The sequence below is a fragment of the Siniperca chuatsi genome, linkage group LG7 (assembly GCF_020085105.1).
Source record: "Siniperca chuatsi isolate FFG_IHB_CAS linkage group LG7, ASM2008510v1, whole genome shotgun sequence".
NCBI lineage: Eukaryota > Metazoa > Chordata > Actinopteri > Centrarchiformes > Sinipercidae > Siniperca > Siniperca chuatsi.
Genome location: NC_058048.1, coordinates 20,541,149 through 20,558,124, shown reverse-complemented (window position 1 = coordinate 20,558,124; position 16,976 = coordinate 20,541,149). Strand labels below are relative to the sequence as shown.

The 16,976-nt window shown below is 39.2% G+C and overlaps 2 protein-coding genes across 4 annotated transcripts; both read right to left on the bottom strand.

Annotated features, from left to right (window-relative positions):
- Nucleotides 1-821: 821 nt before the first annotated feature.
- Nucleotides 822-6,536, bottom strand: LOC122879553 (extracellular calcium-sensing receptor-like). Of its 3 annotated transcripts, none has more exons than XM_044203794.1 (9): nt 6,337-6,536; nt 5,959-6,253; nt 5,620-5,706; nt 5,078-5,347; nt 4,400-4,606; nt 4,039-4,314; nt 3,392-3,619; nt 3,155-3,278; nt 822-2,728 (listed from the first exon to the last, which is right to left on the bottom strand). In XM_044203794.1, the coding sequence occupies exons 1-9, from the start codon at nt 6,444-6,446 to the stop codon at nt 1,815-1,817; spliced, it is 2,511 nt and encodes an 836-aa protein (XP_044059729.1). In that variant the 5' UTR covers nt 6,447-6,536; the 3' UTR covers nt 822-1,814. The 3 variants fall into 3 exon arrangements, with proteins under 3 accessions (XP_044059729.1, XP_044059726.1, XP_044059728.1); XM_044203791.1 differs by having other exon boundaries at nt 5,959-6,112; nt 6,337-6,531; XM_044203793.1 differs by lacking the exon at nt 6,337-6,536 and having other exon boundaries at nt 5,834-6,083.
- A 2,288-nt stretch (nt 6,537-8,824) lies between these two features.
- LOC122879555 (extracellular calcium-sensing receptor-like) lies at nt 8,825-14,844 on the bottom strand. The gene is made up of 9 exons (XM_044203796.1): nt 14,620-14,844; nt 14,037-14,331; nt 13,799-13,885; nt 13,311-13,580; nt 12,736-12,939; nt 12,369-12,644; nt 10,607-10,831; nt 10,383-10,506; nt 8,825-9,906 (listed from the first exon to the last, which is right to left on the bottom strand). The coding sequence occupies exons 2-9, from the start codon at nt 14,301-14,303 to the stop codon at nt 8,993-8,995; spliced, it is 2,367 nt and encodes a 788-aa protein (XP_044059731.1). The 5' UTR covers nt 14,304-14,331; nt 14,620-14,844; the 3' UTR covers nt 8,825-8,992.
- Nucleotides 14,845-16,976: the final 2,132 nt, after the last annotated feature.

Here is a 16,976-nt window from a genome sequence, read left to right as displayed (position 1 = left end):
AATTTTTTATTGAACTGAAGCAGAAGTCAGTTTGCCTCTTTCTGTGACTACTCAAATTAGGACGGTGTATTCCCTCATTCGTCCAGGAGTGTTCTATCGTAGAAAAGGTTTCAGTCATAGTCATCTGGACACTGTTTTCAGAATCAAGACGTTTCGGCTCCCATCCGGAAGTCATTCTCAATGTGCATTTGCATTTAAAAGCTACAAACCACACATTTGAAGACAGTGAGGTGAAGATTCTAAGTAGAGTGAAGAGTTGGTTTGAACGGGGCGTCAAGGAAGCCATTTTTGTGAAAAAAGAGAAACCCTCTTTGAACAGAAATGGTGGTCTGAGATTTAATCTGCCCAAAGTCTATCAGAGTGTATTATTACCTTGGTCACGCCTATCACATGCTAATCAGGCACTTAACAGTGATGAAGTAGATGCAGCCAGAAAACAATAGGCCTGATTACTGATTACTGGGCCATCCTGGAAACTATTAGGTCAGTTTCAGGTGAAACTAGCTATTAACAGATACTCAGGCAGATTCCCTCCTGAGGGCAGGGTTTATGTAGCTCAGAGTAGCTTAAATTTCCAGTTCCCGTCCAATTTATTCACAATTGAGAATTACTTCCGGATGGGAGCCAAAACGTCTTGATTTTGAAAACAGTGTCCAGGCAAGGCCTTACTCTTTTGGCCACTTTTACGTAGGAATTGTATCTCTCTTGATATATTTGACATTTGGAATAACTGTTATATGCAAAAATACAATAATTCTGCAATGGGGCGAGTGGTCAGAACAGAATATTTTGATTGCAAATTAATTCAAGAAGACCAATGATTAATTATGCAATTATTAATATTTTATTTCCATGTGTATTTCACTGTAACTGAAAAGGAATTTTCTGTAAGTTAACCAAAGCAATCTGTGATGGAGTTTTGCCTTTAGCCAATACTTTAGATATGAGATCAGAGACCATTTTTTCTATCTAACAATCGTGGTCACGCTTTAAAAGAATGTTGACTCGTTGGAAACAGGAAACAAACAGCTGTCCAAAGTTTTGTAAGCTCATCTAGCCTCCCTTCGCAGACTTCGCAAGCTAAATAATAGCATTACCTGACATCCTCGTTTGCCATAATTACACCTGCTAGAGTGCTTTGTCACTAAGCGTAAACATATCTTGTTTTGGGACACCTGCCCAAACGATTGCTGTTATTCTTCTTTGGATGACAGTCTTACATAATATATTGGCCATGTTGTTTTCAGATTGTTCCTCAAATAAAACCTGTTTTATTCTTTTATTCTTGACTTTAGTCTTGAATTGTTTATTAAAGCAGCTTTAATAAACAATTCAAGAAAGTCAAGAATAAAAGAATAAAACATGTTTTATTTGTGACATTCTCTTTGCGCAACTACAACAGTCTCAAATTAGCTTATTTATTTTCTATCTTTGAGGGTTCTGAGCTGGAGTGAATTGTATGACTGACTCATTCGCAGACACATTGTTCAGACACTTAGTTTGACATAGTTTAATAGTGTTTAAAAGTGTATTTCTAATCCCAGGGAATGTAACTGGGCAAAACAGACAATGATGGAGATGCTAGAAAAAATTAAGAGAAGATAATAGAGAAAGTTCTGTTTTGAATGAATGTTTATTATACATGTGTTGTGTAAATGTTATTATATCTTCTAGTTTCATTATTCCTCTATTTAAGGAAAGTTTTAAATTCAAAAAACGTTACTCATTGTGTGTAATTTCATGAGCAGATCACTGTTGAATATATTTAAAATACAGGCTGAATGAAATTAATTGATATTTACTACAGTTACTTTTTATGTCTTGGTGTTGCCTCGACCCATGATTGCTTTCTTTGTGTTCCTCTCTGGTCTCAGCAGGATTATGTAACATTTGGGTCCAAACAGTGCCACCAAGAGGCCAAAACTTGAGGCCAGGATGGCAAATACCTCCACTGCATCTGCATATTTGCCTGGAGAGTTGACATAAGCAGGGATAAAGGCCACCCACACAGCACAGAAGATCAGCATGCTGAAAGTAATGAGCTTGGCCTCATTGAAGTTGTCTGGAAGATTCCTTGCCAGAAATGCTAACAGGAAGCTAAGGATAGCCAGTAAGCCAATGTAACCCAGTAACACTGCAAAACCAATCGTTGACCCGACTAAACACTCATAAACTATCTTGTCATTGTAGTATTGAGTGTTTTTATGAGGTGCTGGTGAGGAAGATACAAGCCAAGCAGTGCAAATGGCTGCTTGGATTGATGTAAGACCCAGAACTGTCCCTCTCTGCTGCACAGCGCCAAACCACTTCAGACTGGCTCCACCTCCTGGCTTGGAGGCCTTGAACACAGCCAGAACCACCATGGTTTTCACCAGGATGCATGAGACGCAAAGCACAAAGCTGATCCCAAATGCTGCATGTCTCAGCTGGCATGTCCAATGTCTGGGACGACCGATGAACAGCAGTGAGCACAGGAAACATAGTTTAAGTGACACCAAGAGCAGGAAACTCAGTTCTGAATTGTTGGCGCGTACCATGGGTGTGCTGCGATGATAGATAAAGATCCCCAGGACAACAGCACAGATAAATGTGCCCAGCAATGAGGCGGCTGTCAAGCAGATACCCAGAGGCTCATGGTAGGAGAGGAACTCAGTTTTCTTAGGAACACAGTGATCACGCTGGTAGCTGGACCAGAAGTCCTCTGGACAACTGGTGCACTCCATGGAGTCTGGCAAAAAGGGAAGATTCTCTTTTGTTCCTGCAATTTTATTTTATTTATTGATTTGTCTTTCCAGTTTTTACCTTTTGTCACAATTTAGCATGGCCAATTTTAAATTATTTTTGTGGCCTTTCTCACTACTAACTTTGACTGTCGGCCTGAAGAGAGTGGACAGAGTAGCATAACACACACATAGGTTCATGCTATCTCAGCATATCCCCTCCACATTGTTAGTTGCCTGTGCAGAACCAAGGACATTGTCCCTCCCACCTGTGAACACTGACAATTAATTTGGATGGGCCACCTATGCCAGGAATTGTACTCGTGATTCTGCAGTGGTTTTTGACTACATAACCTGGTCATCAAGAAGTGTAAGATTCCTGAAAACAAATTTATATCCCGTGATATAACATATAGTTTTATAATGATACCAACCTGTTTCATTGCTGAATTTTCCCTCAGAACAAGGAACACAGTCAAAACAGCACACAGGCCGCCCCTTTTTACCAGCCATACGGGTACCTGGAGGACAGCTCTCACTGCACACTGACTGGGGTGGCTGTAGGGATCGTAAGAGTTATGTCAGAGTTATTCTACACCATTTTATTCTGTCACTGTGTGTCATACAGTACTCAAGCAAAAAAAATAAAAAATTAAATACACAAAAGTAACCTGTTTGGAGTCAAAGTTCCAGAAGATTTTGTCTTCATCAAGTGTGAGTTCTTCACCTTTGAAGGCCGACTTCTTCACAACCCCCACACTTTGAACTTTTGTTCTTCCATCAGGGAGCCACAGCCAGTTCATGATATCATAGATTGGTAAGGCATCACCATTCTCATCAAATGACACTTGATCACCAAATGGTGTGGTGAAGTTGACCTTTTCCAAGTAATGCATAAGCTACAAAGGGGTTCAATACAGTTAAACTTTATGACAAGGAGGCTCAAAAAATGTATTGCTCTTGATTGGGCATAGGCTTTCAGATGTTTTGTGGGATAGATTAGCTTATTTAGTCATGCTAGTGTTGAAATACAGTGCACTGTAGTGCAATAGTAGTAATAATAGTAGTTCTAATAGTTTAGAATAATAGTACTAAATTTGATCAACCACTGTTGCCATTAATTACTTCACACTACTTCTTTGTCACAACAAACAGAGGGAATTTTAGTCTGTTTTGCAACTTCTAGGATTAGAAATTTTTTCTTCTACTCAAAGACAACCTGGAAACAACCTTTCCCACAATCTATTTCACTAAACACCTCAAGAAGTAGCAGCTGTTTTCAAAAACTAAAGAGGTGGAATATAAACTGATATCACACCTGCCATGGCTCCAGTGTTTGCAAACTGCCACAGCTGTGCCCACTGAAAGGCCCTCTCCCTGGCTCACACTGCAGCATGTCATCAAGGGCATACGCCAGAGCATAGACAGCCTTATAAATATTGTACTCAGGCCTGAGGTTAGAAACATCCAAAAACTCAGTCTCCACATTCTCTAGATCTTCATCTCCAGAGCATAGTGCTCCCTCAGCTTCCATCCAACCTGCTGGAGGTGGGGCAAATCTACACTGGAATGTGGACTCCCAAAACTGTTTCACCTGAAATGTATTTATAACAAAGTCTTAACAGAAATAACAATATTTTATTATTGTAATTGATCTGACTCTAAGGTTACAATCTCACCATGCTATTTCCATCATCATTGTTGTCGTGTAGGTCAAGACGTATTCTTAACAGAAAATCCCTGAGCCCTGGTATTTCTCCTCGGCGGATGGCAATTCCCAGTGTGCCACCCAGGTACGGCATGAGGTGGGGGGTCTGGAGTACAGCAGCTGCTGTCCAGGCTTCACTGGCCATCCACTGCAGGCCTGTCACATTCTGCTTTACCACCTGTTCATTGCATTTTATTGAATTTATTTTATTTTTTGTGTAACAAATATAGTCTACTTTTTATGACAAAACCTCAAAATATAGAACAAAAATATTAAACCTATTTCCAGTGTAATCCAGTTATTAAGAGACAGGTGATCAATTTAAAGTAGGGTTAGCACTCAAATTTCTGGTTAAAATAGCGTTAAAGAACAGAGTTACAGTAATAGATATAATTTTGCTAGAAAACATAGAATTGTTGATTTTAGGATACAGCTCTTGAGACCATGAGCATAAATGTTGTCTCATTTGGAGTTTGGTTTGGGAAGAATTCATAGGTGTGCTACACTAGCTCTTAAGTTGAGTCAATAAGTAATACTGTTTTTTTCATGCACACTCAAGATAACAATATTTTTTCCCAGAATTCTTAATTTATAATCTAGTCTATCTTAGATAGATAGATATATAGATGATAGATAGATAAATAGATACCTCTCCCATTAGTTGAATCATGTGGATCTGATGTGCAAACACAATGACCACACGAGCTGTGGATTTCTTCATTACTTCCACAATTCTCTTTAGTTCGGCTGGGTTGTCACCCCAGGGCAAAATCTCTGAGTAGGCCAGACAACCTCCACCAGACTGAGCCAGGTCCGATTGGAAGGATCGGGCAACATGGAGTCCATAGTCGTCATTACTGACCAGCAGCCCTGCCCATGTCCAGCCAAAGCGTTTTAGAATCTGAATCATGGCACGCACCTAATTGAATACAGAGTGGAGAGATTAGCGTACAATTTTGAATAATCTTTCAGTGGAAACATAACTATTCATGTCCCACAATAAAATCACAGTTAACTGATCCCATAATGCTCTTTCATCTAAATCCATGTGGTTTCATCAATGATACACAAAGCAAATATAGCACTATTCTGTACAAGACAAAAATTGTGCTTGATTGGGGGGACATTTTTGAAGCTCACACTCCCTGTGAAACATATTTTTCATTTGTTATTTCTAGAACAGAATTTTACCTGGAAAGCATCACTTGGGATTGTTCTAAAGAAGGATGGAAACCTCTGGCGATCACTCAGGCAGGAACAGGTGGCAAAATAACTTACCTATTAAGAAACATGCAGTATGCAGACAGGTTTTGCTTCTCATGCATGTCAGACAAATTTTTCAAATGATTTCACCTATTTAACAATTCATCATTTTAAAATCTAAAATAAAAAGATCACTGCTTACCAAATAAAGGCTTGTTGGAGAAACTGGAGCTGATATTTAATGTATATGTCCTGTTCTATTATTTTAAATTTTAAACTCATTCAAATACAGCACATCAAAAGCAAGACTGAAGGAAGGAAACTTACAATGGGCAATTTGAATAAACCGATCACATCAGAGGTGGCAATAGAAAATGTCGAGAAGGAATCGCCCACAATCCCCAGGACTGGTGGGGTCCCCAAACATTTCTCTTGAAGTAGAAACATCTCCTCTCGACCACTGACCAATGACATTGCAGCACTGAATCCAATAACAAGTGTGGCACAGTTGTCATAAAGACTATATCCCAGAGTCACATTAGGTAGCAAGTTGGAGTTTTTGTTGATCTCATCAATTGCAAAGGCCATGGTCATGGCATGCCTGAACCCTGGAGGGTCAAAGCTAGCACATAAAATGTCACGATTAACCACTAAAAAGAAATATACTCTATATAATAATGTCTGCTGCATAAGTGCAAGACTTACCCTTGGCAACTTAGCTGATTTGGCTCTGAAGTGAATGTCAGCTCAGGGAAGACAGAGGTGTAGTGAACCTCAAACAGCCCACCCAGAATCACATCACCAGGCTTGTGCATGCCATTAAGATAAAACTGTCTCCTTAATTTACAAGATGAGAAAAGAGAGGAGGAGAACAAAATCAGGTAGACATACAAAAACAACAATGTGTCTAGAAATGCATCCATAACTGCCCTCCTCTCTACACCCCTGTTTCTTACCTTCATGCACAGTTACTTAATTTTATATGCAGGATAACGTCATCTACTTTGGTGGTTTTTGTCATAGTTTCACACCACCCATCAGGGCAGGGGTAATTGTGTGGGGGCAGGGCATACACACATCAAATTAGCTCTACAGACACAGAATGTCATGATGACATAATTTATGTGCTGTATTTTCTGTTCATCACTTCAATGTTTGAAGTCTTAATTATTTTGCTATTGTGAAGCTGGAGCTCATCTTCAGTTTCTGTTTCTAAAACACAAAGAACTATGCTGGATGGAATGACTGATAATGATATTTTACCTCAAATAAACATCAAGGGGAAAACTCTGAAGGTACTCTTGAAGGGTGGTTATGTATCAAACTCTGTTGACTCTGCATCAATAAATCATCATAAATAATGTTCTCTTCTTCCTGAGACACCTCACTTGGTTCTTAGAGAACTGGGAGTTAAGAGACTTAAGAGTCCTGTCAGCCCTGTAGCCCCATACCAGTAAAAGTTCTGGAGTTGTGCTTATAAGTGCCCTCACTGCATCAGGATCTTCTACCATGTGGCCCACCTTGCAGGGTGACAAGGGAGAACAGAGGGATTTATATGATGGGAAAATTCTGACTTCTCATCAAGTCCCCTTTAAACAACTAATGCCCGGCGTGTCCCGGCTTGTATAAAGGAGAGGAAATGTAATTGGGATAAACACTTTTACCACAGAGTTCCCTTCAAGGACTACTCTGGGGGCTGGATGAACCCCCCAGTGGTGGACCTCTAAGGATAGCCTAATTTCGCCCTCAGCTGGGCCTGCCCTCACGCATGGAATGAAGTGTTTCAATGCCTCCATGTATCAAAAACTTTATGACATCGGCCCAATCCATTAAAAATCTGAACATGGTTACCCTGATCACAGCAAATGGGTCACCTTTTGGATAATGGTTCTCCCAGTCTCGCTGTTTGGGAGGAAATATGTATCATAATGGAACCATGTCATAATAGAGTAGTTTGATTCGTTGTGGGCTATGGGATTCTTTTGGGAGGCTGTAACCTCTATGTCGGAAGCTACAGTAGCGACAGAGTAGCTCTATTAAAGCTATTTATCTGTGTACATAGTTGTTGCTGAAGGAAATTGCACATTTAGTTCTATCATGGATTATGTTTTATTTAGGCCAAGGAATTTAAGGTCTTAGTTAAGTTATAGCCTATTAATCGTGTTTTCATTTCCTGTATATGTAAAATATAAAGTTTTGCTAATCATATCAGGTTTGAATAATAATAAGCATACATAATGGCTTGATTCATGTATTTGTACTAAAATTTAAACCTTTCTTAATGCCCAGAGCTTCTATGATTGGTCATGCCAGAAGACACTTGCCTTAGTGAGATACTTTACCCAAATCTCAGAGAATTGGGGTTAACCTGGTAACCAAACATTTTTCACGACCACAAATAAACTTGAAGAATTTTGATTGTAGTGCACTGTACAATTATGTTAACCTGAATGTTTCTCTCAGTTACAAAATTATTCAATTGGAATAATGAAAATACGCTGGTTGTCCATTTCACTTTTATGACTACTTAGTGACTATTAAGTAAACCAATGAGCAATTATTTATTGATCATCGCACTGCTTGACTAGCTTAAACACTGCTGCAAGATAAAGCTAGATAAAACAGAATTATAGAAATATGTTGGCTAGTCCTGTTTACTCACTGTTGGCTATTAAAAGTAGTACATTGAAAGAAAATAAGGAAAAGCCATTTTTAAAGCCAGACCCTGACAGCTAAATGGACTGCTGCAATGTGAGCTACTGGTGAGGTTTCTACTCGGGCTGTAGAATACACTGCCTCAGTGTCTTCATATCTGTGATTTGATGTATATAGACTCACAGATAGGGAATGTGTTAATAATGTTTGAGCTCTGACCCTTAATGGATTAGGAGTGGAGTGTGCTGTCAAAATCTGATATACTGCCACTGAAATTGAAAGTGGAATTTTTGTTAATTTTTATAGGAGTATGCTAAAGAAAACAAGAGTTGGTTTAAGTTCTGAAGAGTAAAGAGGAATCAAGTAAATGAATTAGACACTGCCTATGCCATGCGAGATAAAAGTATGTAATTTTTTTGTGTCAACAGATGGTAGTAAAACTACCTTACAGAGTCAGACAGTTGAACAGATTTTTTATAAATAAGTAAAAAAGAAGAAAGAAATAATCAGTTAAAAAAGGGCAATAACGATGGAAGACTCAGTTTGTCATTAACAAATTTATTCATTTTCTTCTCATTCTGGTTTTTTCTTTCATGTAAATTTTTAAAGTTCAAAAGACAGTTACTTTTAATGTGGATCCATTATGTGGATCACCTTTTTTTTTTTTACAAGAATGTGAAATACAGACAGTATCATAAGTGCTGCTTTATGTCTTGGGGGTGGCTCGACCCATGATTGCTTTCTTTGTGTTCCTCTCTGGTCTCAGCAGGATTATGTAACATTTGGGTCCAAACAGTGCCACCAAGAGGCCAAAACTTGAGGCCAGGATGGCAAATACCTCCACTGCATCTGCATATTTGCCTGGAGAGTTGACATAAGCAGGGATAAAGGCCACCCACACAGCACAGAAGATCAGCATGCTGAAAGTAATGAGCTTGGCCTCATTGAAGTTGTCTGGAAGATTCCTTGCCAGAAATGCTAACAGGAAGCTAAGGATAGCCAGTAAGCCAATGTAACCCAGTAACACTGCAAAACCAATCGTTGACCCAACTACACACTCATAAACTATCTTGTCATTGTAGTATTGAGTGTTTTTATGAGGTGCTGGTGAGGAAGATACAAGCCAAGCAGTGCAAATTGCTGCCTGAATAGAAGTAAGAACAATAACTGTCCCTCTCTGCTGCCCAGCACCAAACCATTTCAGACTGGCTCCACCTCCTGGCTTGGAGGCCTTGAACACAGCCAGAACCACCATGGTTTTCACCAGGATGCATGAGACACAAAGCACAAAGCTGATCCCAAATGCTGCATGTCTCAGCTGGCATGTCCACAGCCTGGGACGGCCGATGAACAGCAGTGAGCAGAGGAAACATAGTTTAAGTGACACCAAGAGCAGGAAACTCAGTTCTGAATTGTTGGCGCGTACCATGGGTGTGCTGCGATGATAGGTGAAGATGCCCAGGACAACAGCACAGATAAATGTGCCCAGCAATGAGGCAGCTGTCAAGCAGATACCCAGAGGCTCATGGTAGGAAAGGAACTCAGTTTTCTTAGGAACACAGTAGTCACGCTGGACGTTCGACCAGAAGTCCTCTGGACAACTGGTGCACTCCATGGAGTCTGACAAAAAGAGGAAAAATGTTAAGATAAATATCTATAATATATTCTCAAAGGAAACCTAGGGTACTTACTACCCTAGGTAAAAATAACTCCAACCAGTCTCATTGCTGAAATTTCAGAAGAACAAGACACATTTGTTACAATGGATAGCATTTTTCCAATTATTCTCCCAATTTGAAATGAGCACCCATGCAGTGCAGTCCTTGTCATCGCCAGCTCCTACTCTTAGCCTGGGGGAGGGTGTAGACAGCCATATGTCACCTCTAACGCATATGGACTCCCACCGGCTGCTTTATTTCTACCAAACAATGGGGGCTTTAGCAGCAACAAACCAGAAGTCGCTTTTCTAGCAACAAGAGCATGATCCCTCTCACCAGCCAACACTACTGACTGTTTGTTTGTGCACCGGCCAAAGGCACTGTTTACAAATTAATAGCAAATTACATACATTACATTATTTTATATTTGATACCAACCTGTTTCATTGCTGATCTTTCCCTCAGAACAAGGGATGCAGTCAAAACAGCACACAGGTTGCCCTTTCTTTCTGGCCATGCGAGTACCTGGGGTGCAGCTCTCACTGCAAACTGACCGGGGTGGCTATAGGGATTGTAAGAGTTATCATTGTTCTACACCATTTCATGCTGTTTTTTAAGTCATCATTGTGCAAAAATCAATAAAGTCAATAAGCAGAAGTAACCTGTTTGGATTCAAAGTTCCAGAAAATTCTGTCTTCATGAAGTCTGAGTTCTTCACCTTTGGCTGACTCTTTAACCTCACCCACATTCTGAATCGTTGTTGTTCCATCAGGGAGCCACAGCCAGTTCATTATGTCATATATTGGTAAGACATCGCCATTCGTATCAAATGACACTTGATCCCCAAATGGTGTGGTGAAGTTTACTGTATCCAAATAATATACCAGCTTCAAACGGGTGAGGGAAATTAAACAATAGATTAAATAAAAAATTAACAAACTCCATCAAAATATGTACCTGATCAGGTATAGCTAGCAATTATTTTTGTCGTATTATTATGAAGTATTCTTTGTTCTGGTGGAATTATCATGTTTAAAGTGTAACCTAACACCAAACTGTTGGGTGTGGTTGCAACCATAGGTACAGTCCACCTGTACCTGTACTAGCAGGTGAAAAGTTAAACCATTGGAGGTCAGAAAAGACAAGATTTTCCAGGGGTGTTAAGTTGCTCTTTAAATATAGAAAACAGAATACATTAACCTATCAAATTATAATCACATTTTTGAGGCACCATGAATTTCAGGCTGTTTTGTCTTATTGCTTGATTACCATTTGTTTATTATCACTGTCACAAAACATACGTTTAGTATGCCTGTTTATTGATGTCATAGTAAGACCATGCCTTTATTTAAAGGGGCAATATGTAAGATTTGGCCAAAATATTAGTTTAAAACATTCAAAAAATGAATTAACCAACAGAATGTGAAGAAATAAGAGTTCTGACATCATGTCAACCATGTCTATGTATTGTGTTGCACAGATATCTACTGAAATTACCATGCCTGTCCTGCGTTGTAATACCACTTGTGCCTCGAGAGGCGATAGTCTGTTAGAATAGCTCAGGTTGTTCCAGTTGGGAGATGTGTGTGAGCCTTGACAGCTTGTGTAATGTTCGCTACATTATACAAGCTCTCTTAGCTTTTTTAGTTCAATAAATAAACAAAATAAACTCTCAAAATGTCAAGAAGGAAAATATTTTCCTTATCAAACAGCAAAATACAACTTTAAACCTTCTGAATTCACGTTTCTCTCTTTCACCGAACTGTTATGAGCTTACTTACCTTGTTAACTCGTATAAAACACACTTAATATAAACTCCACAGAAACAAAATAAAACTCAACAAAACTGTCATGGTTAAGTCTTTCCATTGTTCCAACAATCACCAACTCTGGTTTAGTTGAAATAAATCCTTAATTCACCGATTTAGATGTTATTTGAGTTATTCTGGCTCTACACGCTGTCGCTGCCTCTCTACCTGACCTCCCTCTCGCTCTGCCTGAATGGCCCATGTCTTTGTCTTCTCCGGAGACTCCTGGTCGGAGCCATTGTAAATCACCTCCCTGTCATCAAATTGGCCTCCATCAGTCTCGGAGGCTCTGTTCGGTGTCGGTCTGGCCATGTTCACTGGGAGGCTGCTGACCCTGGTTCCGTCGCCAACTCGGGTTCTGGTGCTCAGTCAACTAACAGGGCCACTAAGGTAGTTGCACAGCTAACTGAGCTAACTAGCTAATGGCAGTTAGCAGCAGTTGTGACCTGACATGTGATATGCTGCCCCCAAGTGGAAAGTGGAAAGTAGTCTCAATTCTTAGATATTGCCCCTTTAAAAAAAAAAATCCTTCTGATAAACTACATTCAGTTAATACCTAAGGTGTAGCAGCTGTTTTTGGAAACATAAACAGGTGGAGTGTAAATTGATACCACACCTGCCATGGCTCCAGTCTTTGCAAAGTGGCACAGCTGTGCCCACTGAAAGGCCCTCTCCCTGGCACACAGCGCAGCAAGTCATCGAGGGCATACGCCAGAGCATAGACAGCCTTGTACACATTGTACTCTGGCCTGAGGTTTGAAACATCAAAGAACTCACTCTCCACATTATGCAGATCCTCCTGTCCAGTGCATAGTGTCCCCCCAGCCTCCACCCAACCTGCTGGAGGTGGTGGAAATTTGCACTGAAATATATCTTCCCAAAACTGATTTACCTGAAATGTGAAAACAATTCAGTGTTAACAGAAATAATGTTTATATAGTATTGCTGCAATCTCAGGTCAGACTGTAAGATTAAACTCTCACTATACTATTTCCATAGTTGTTGTGGTGTTGGTTAGGGTGTATTCTCAAGAGGAAGTCCTTGAACCCTGCTATTTCTCCTCGGCGGATGGCAATGCCCAGTGTGCCACCCAGGTATGGCATGAAGTTGGGCGTCTGGAGTACATCAACTGATGTCCAAGCTTCACTGGCCATCCACTGCAGACCTGTCACATTCTGCCTCACCACCTGTATATTTTTGTATTAAAATTTTATTTATTTATTTTTATTGTAAAATAAATCTTTTTTCAGACAATTAAGGCACAAACATAGTCTTCTTATATGCACTCAATTTTGTACAGTTATGCTATGATAACATACAATTCTTCACTTTTCCTATAGCCGCAGGGAGAAAAAAAAGTGGCATTTTTCTATCATGTTTTTTGCTAATAATCTATATAGCTTCTATGTTCTAACTGTGAGACACATGTGGACACAAAAATCTACAGTTAATAACTGATAGGGGACCATCTTATGTTAGACTGAAAATACAGAAAACCTATAAACCTTTTTAAAAACATAGATTCATAAATTATATTGTATTTGTATTTGAACCCAACCTCCTCCATTAGTTGATAAATGTGGATTTCATGTGCAAACACCATGACCACGCGAGCTGTTGATTTCTTCATCACATCCACAATCCTCCTAAGTTCAGCTGGGTCACTGTCCCAAGGCAAAACCTCTAAGTAGGCCAGACAACCTCCACCAGACTGAGCCAGGTCAGATTGGAAGGATCGGGCAACATTTAGCCCATAGTCATCATCACTGACCAGCAGGCCCACCCAAGTCCATCCAAAGTGTTTTATAAGCTGAATCATAGCACGCACCTAATAGATAGAGAAGATATAGATATAGATATAGAATATTGTGTGAGTTACTGTAAAAATCACAGTAGAATCATTTCAGCATTTATATTTTCATTAATGCTGTACAAAGCACATATTCCCTCATGTCCCAAACATTGTTTGTTTCATTGGGGAGACTTATTTTCAATTTTGCTATACTAAAAAATGTTTTGCAGCTATTATTTTGCTTATAGTTTCACCTGGAAAGCATCACTTGGAATTGTTCTAAAGAAGGATGGAAACCGTTGCCGATCACTCAGGCAGGAACAGGTGGCAAAATGACTTACCTGAAAAGAGATAGATGTACTGTTTACAGTATCTCATGCAAGTCAATCGACCAATTTGAAATATTTATCCCAATTAAACAATTTATCAATATTTAATGTGAAATGAATTTATTAACAGCCTATTGAAAGCACAAAGGAAATTTAAGCTCACCATAGGCAATCTGAATAAACCAAGCACATTGGAGGTGGCAATTGAAAATGTTGAATAGGAATCACCCACAATCCCCATAACTGGAGGGGTCCCCAAACAGTTCTCCTGAAGCAGAAACTGCTCCTCTTGACCACTGGCCAGCACTAAAGCAGCACGAAATCCAATAACAAGTGCACCGCAGTTATCATAAAGACTGTATCCCAAAGTCACATTTGGTAGCAGATTTGAGTTCTTGTTGATCTCATCAACAGCAAAGACCATTGCCATGGCATGCCTGAACCCTTGAGTGTCAAAGCTAACACACAAAATGTCTCTATTAACCACTAAAAATACTGTGAGAATACAAGTATACAACCATCTTGTCCACATTACCACATTATTAAAATATGTCCTACTTTTTACAGCTGAATTTTAAACTTAGAAGTAGACATCTCTCAATATCTGATAAGATCCATTTTACAACACATGACACATATCTCAGCACATATCTTTCATGTTATTTTCTTAATATCCTGAATACTCTGAACAAACAAGAATGGTCTGCAAAGATTTATGCTGTTTGTAGTATGAATGTGAGACATACCCTTTGCAGGTGGGCTGAAGTGGCTCTGAAGTGAAGGTCCACTCAGGGAAGATTGAGGTGTAGTGGACCTCAACCAGCCCACCGAGAATCAGATCCCCAGCCTTGTGCAACCCATTTAGATTAAATTTTCTCCTTAATTTACAAGATGAGGAAAGAGAGGAAGATATAGAGAAGAAAAAAGAAAAAGAGAACAAAAGCAAGACCAGGTAGACACAAAAGTATATGTGAAAAAATGCCCCCATAACTACCCTCCTCCCTTAACCCCTGTTTCTAATCTTGATGCATGGTTACTTAATTTTATATGCAGGGCTATGCCATCCTCTCTTCGTCCTTTTCGTCATTGTTTAATCTTTCACACCACCCATCAGGGCATGGCCAGTACCCATCAGGGCACGGCCAGCAGTGTGGGCTGAACAAAATACGCAGATTATATCATTTCACTTGATGTGTCAAGATTACACAATTACATAATCTGTATAATCCGAATAATTTGTATGCAACATCAACAAATATTTCAGATATTAACAATAAACCATATTACATATATTTTGTAAACTAATGTTGATGTCTTTATTTCTGTATGTGAAAATCAAAGCCCATTCCTCGCCCTTGTCTCCAAAAGTCATTCAGGTAAAGAATCTTGAAGTTCATGGAATGATGGAAAAGTTTTCTTTATACTTAAGAAACAAAACTCAATTATAGTGAGGAAAGAAAAAAATAAGGCAATTAAACAAAATTTTAATTTTTGCTAAAAACAACTGTAATACAGTTTTGGAAAATTTAAATCAATATGTCAAATTGTGTTAACGATACTGCAGTTCAGTATCAAAATAACTGAGATTGAATATGAGATATTTGATTTATTTTTAAAAGAATGGTTTGTGAATGAACAGTTGTGTTGAGACAGAGATGACCTGTAAAATGAGGAGACCAATGTGCGTACTTGTACTAAGCATCAGTGCAGAGGTGTATATCTAAAAGCTACTGACGGTTTAAAATTTGTGACAGGTGCACGTTCATATTGAAAGGAAAATAAAAGAAAGAAAAATAACCTGTAATTACAGCTTCAAATGACCTGATGGCCTCTTTATTGCGGCATGGTAATCCAAAGACTATTCCTTCAGTTTTTCATAATGAGTATCGATATAGAATAATGTTAGTAACTAAAATACTCTTATCACTGAAGCTCTGGTTTAAGGATTTCCTGATCTCTTAGGCCTCTGGGCCTGTGCCACTAAGCCTGTTCAGTATCTGGGCTGTTTCCTGCACACTGCACTGTCTTCTCACCATTCATTGGTGCAAAACAGTTAGTTATCAGGAGCCTCTTTACAAAGGGAGTGAGAGCAAATCCCAGCACCTGCTCTTCTTGTTTTGTTCACGACTACCAACAAATAGTTAGGAAACCAGTAAAGGATCATAAATTTGTTGCCGCACTACTACAACTCCTACTGATTGGTTGGGCACCTGGGGGGTCATCCATTGACTCTGTGATGGGGTCTTATTATACAAGTTACACAGGCCACCACACTTTGTATCTGGGAAATTTCAGGTAGTTTTTCAGGTCTATACCACAAGCAGTCAAGCAATAAATTATCCTACTGTACACTGACCCCTACATGGTTATGTGGCAGCTTCATTTACATCAACCTGCCAACAGGGTTACAGCTGCTCCTGACAATGCATATGACTATATAAATGTGCTCCTATTGAGAGAGTCTATACATGGCTCCTCTGTGCTTGTACACGTACAATGTGTAACCTTCATTTTTCATTCTTCTTTTTCGTTATATATACTTTAGAAACGTTGATTTTTTTTTATGTATTTGATACTGTAATGATTCATGTTACCATATGCTATGATGCTATTAGGATTCTGTTCTGAGGTGTGCTGTACAGATATTTCACATTGTATTATCATATTATATCATATCTATTTAAATTAACCACTGGGCCGTAAATCATCTCTGAGCATATCCATCTCACTGTCATACATTCTCTGAGTCTGACTATGATGTCCACTAGGTGGTAGTAGAAGAGTGAGCCTTTAAATGAGCACTGTTTTCTTATCTTCCTTTAACTGTTGTTTTGTAGATTTTTTTTGTAGGTGGCACCTTGCATTTGGGAATTAGGTAGCTAGCAGAAATGCACACATGAGCATGCAAGGCAGATTTCCTACATGGGGACTGGGTGGGGGGCAGTTTATGTCAAACAGGCATGCACACATACACTGGCAAAAGCACTTAAGCATTGATACAAAAATACCATAAAATGTACCAAAAACATTTTACAAACATCAAATCAAAGAGTACTGAAAGAAAATGTTGGATTACCAACTTTTTAAATAACCAGATAATATT

Coding starts and splice junctions, on each gene's coding strand:
- LOC122879553 (XM_044203794.1), bottom strand. CDS start 6,446: ATGCACAAGCCTGGTGATGTGATTCTGGGTGGGCTGTTTGAGGTTCAC. Junction 3,620..4,038: donor AAACACTGGAGCCATGGCAG/GTGTGATATCAG, acceptor ACCCCTTTGTAG/CTTATGCATTACTTGGAAAA. Junction 2,729..3,154: donor AAAATTCAGCAATGAAACAG/GTTGGTATCATT, acceptor CCTTTTTGCCAG/ACTCCATGGAGTGCACCAGT.
- LOC122879555 (XM_044203796.1), bottom strand. CDS start 14,303: ATGGCAATGGTCTTTGCTGTTGATGAGATCAACAAGAACTCAAATCTG. Junction 13,886..14,036: donor GTTTATTCAGATTGCCTATG/GTGAGCTTAAAT, acceptor ATCTCTTTTCAG/GTAAGTCATTTTGCCACCTG. Junction 10,507..10,606: donor GGAACTTTGAATCCAAACAG/GTTACTTCTGCT, acceptor CAATCCCTATAG/CCACCCCGGTCAGTTTGCAG.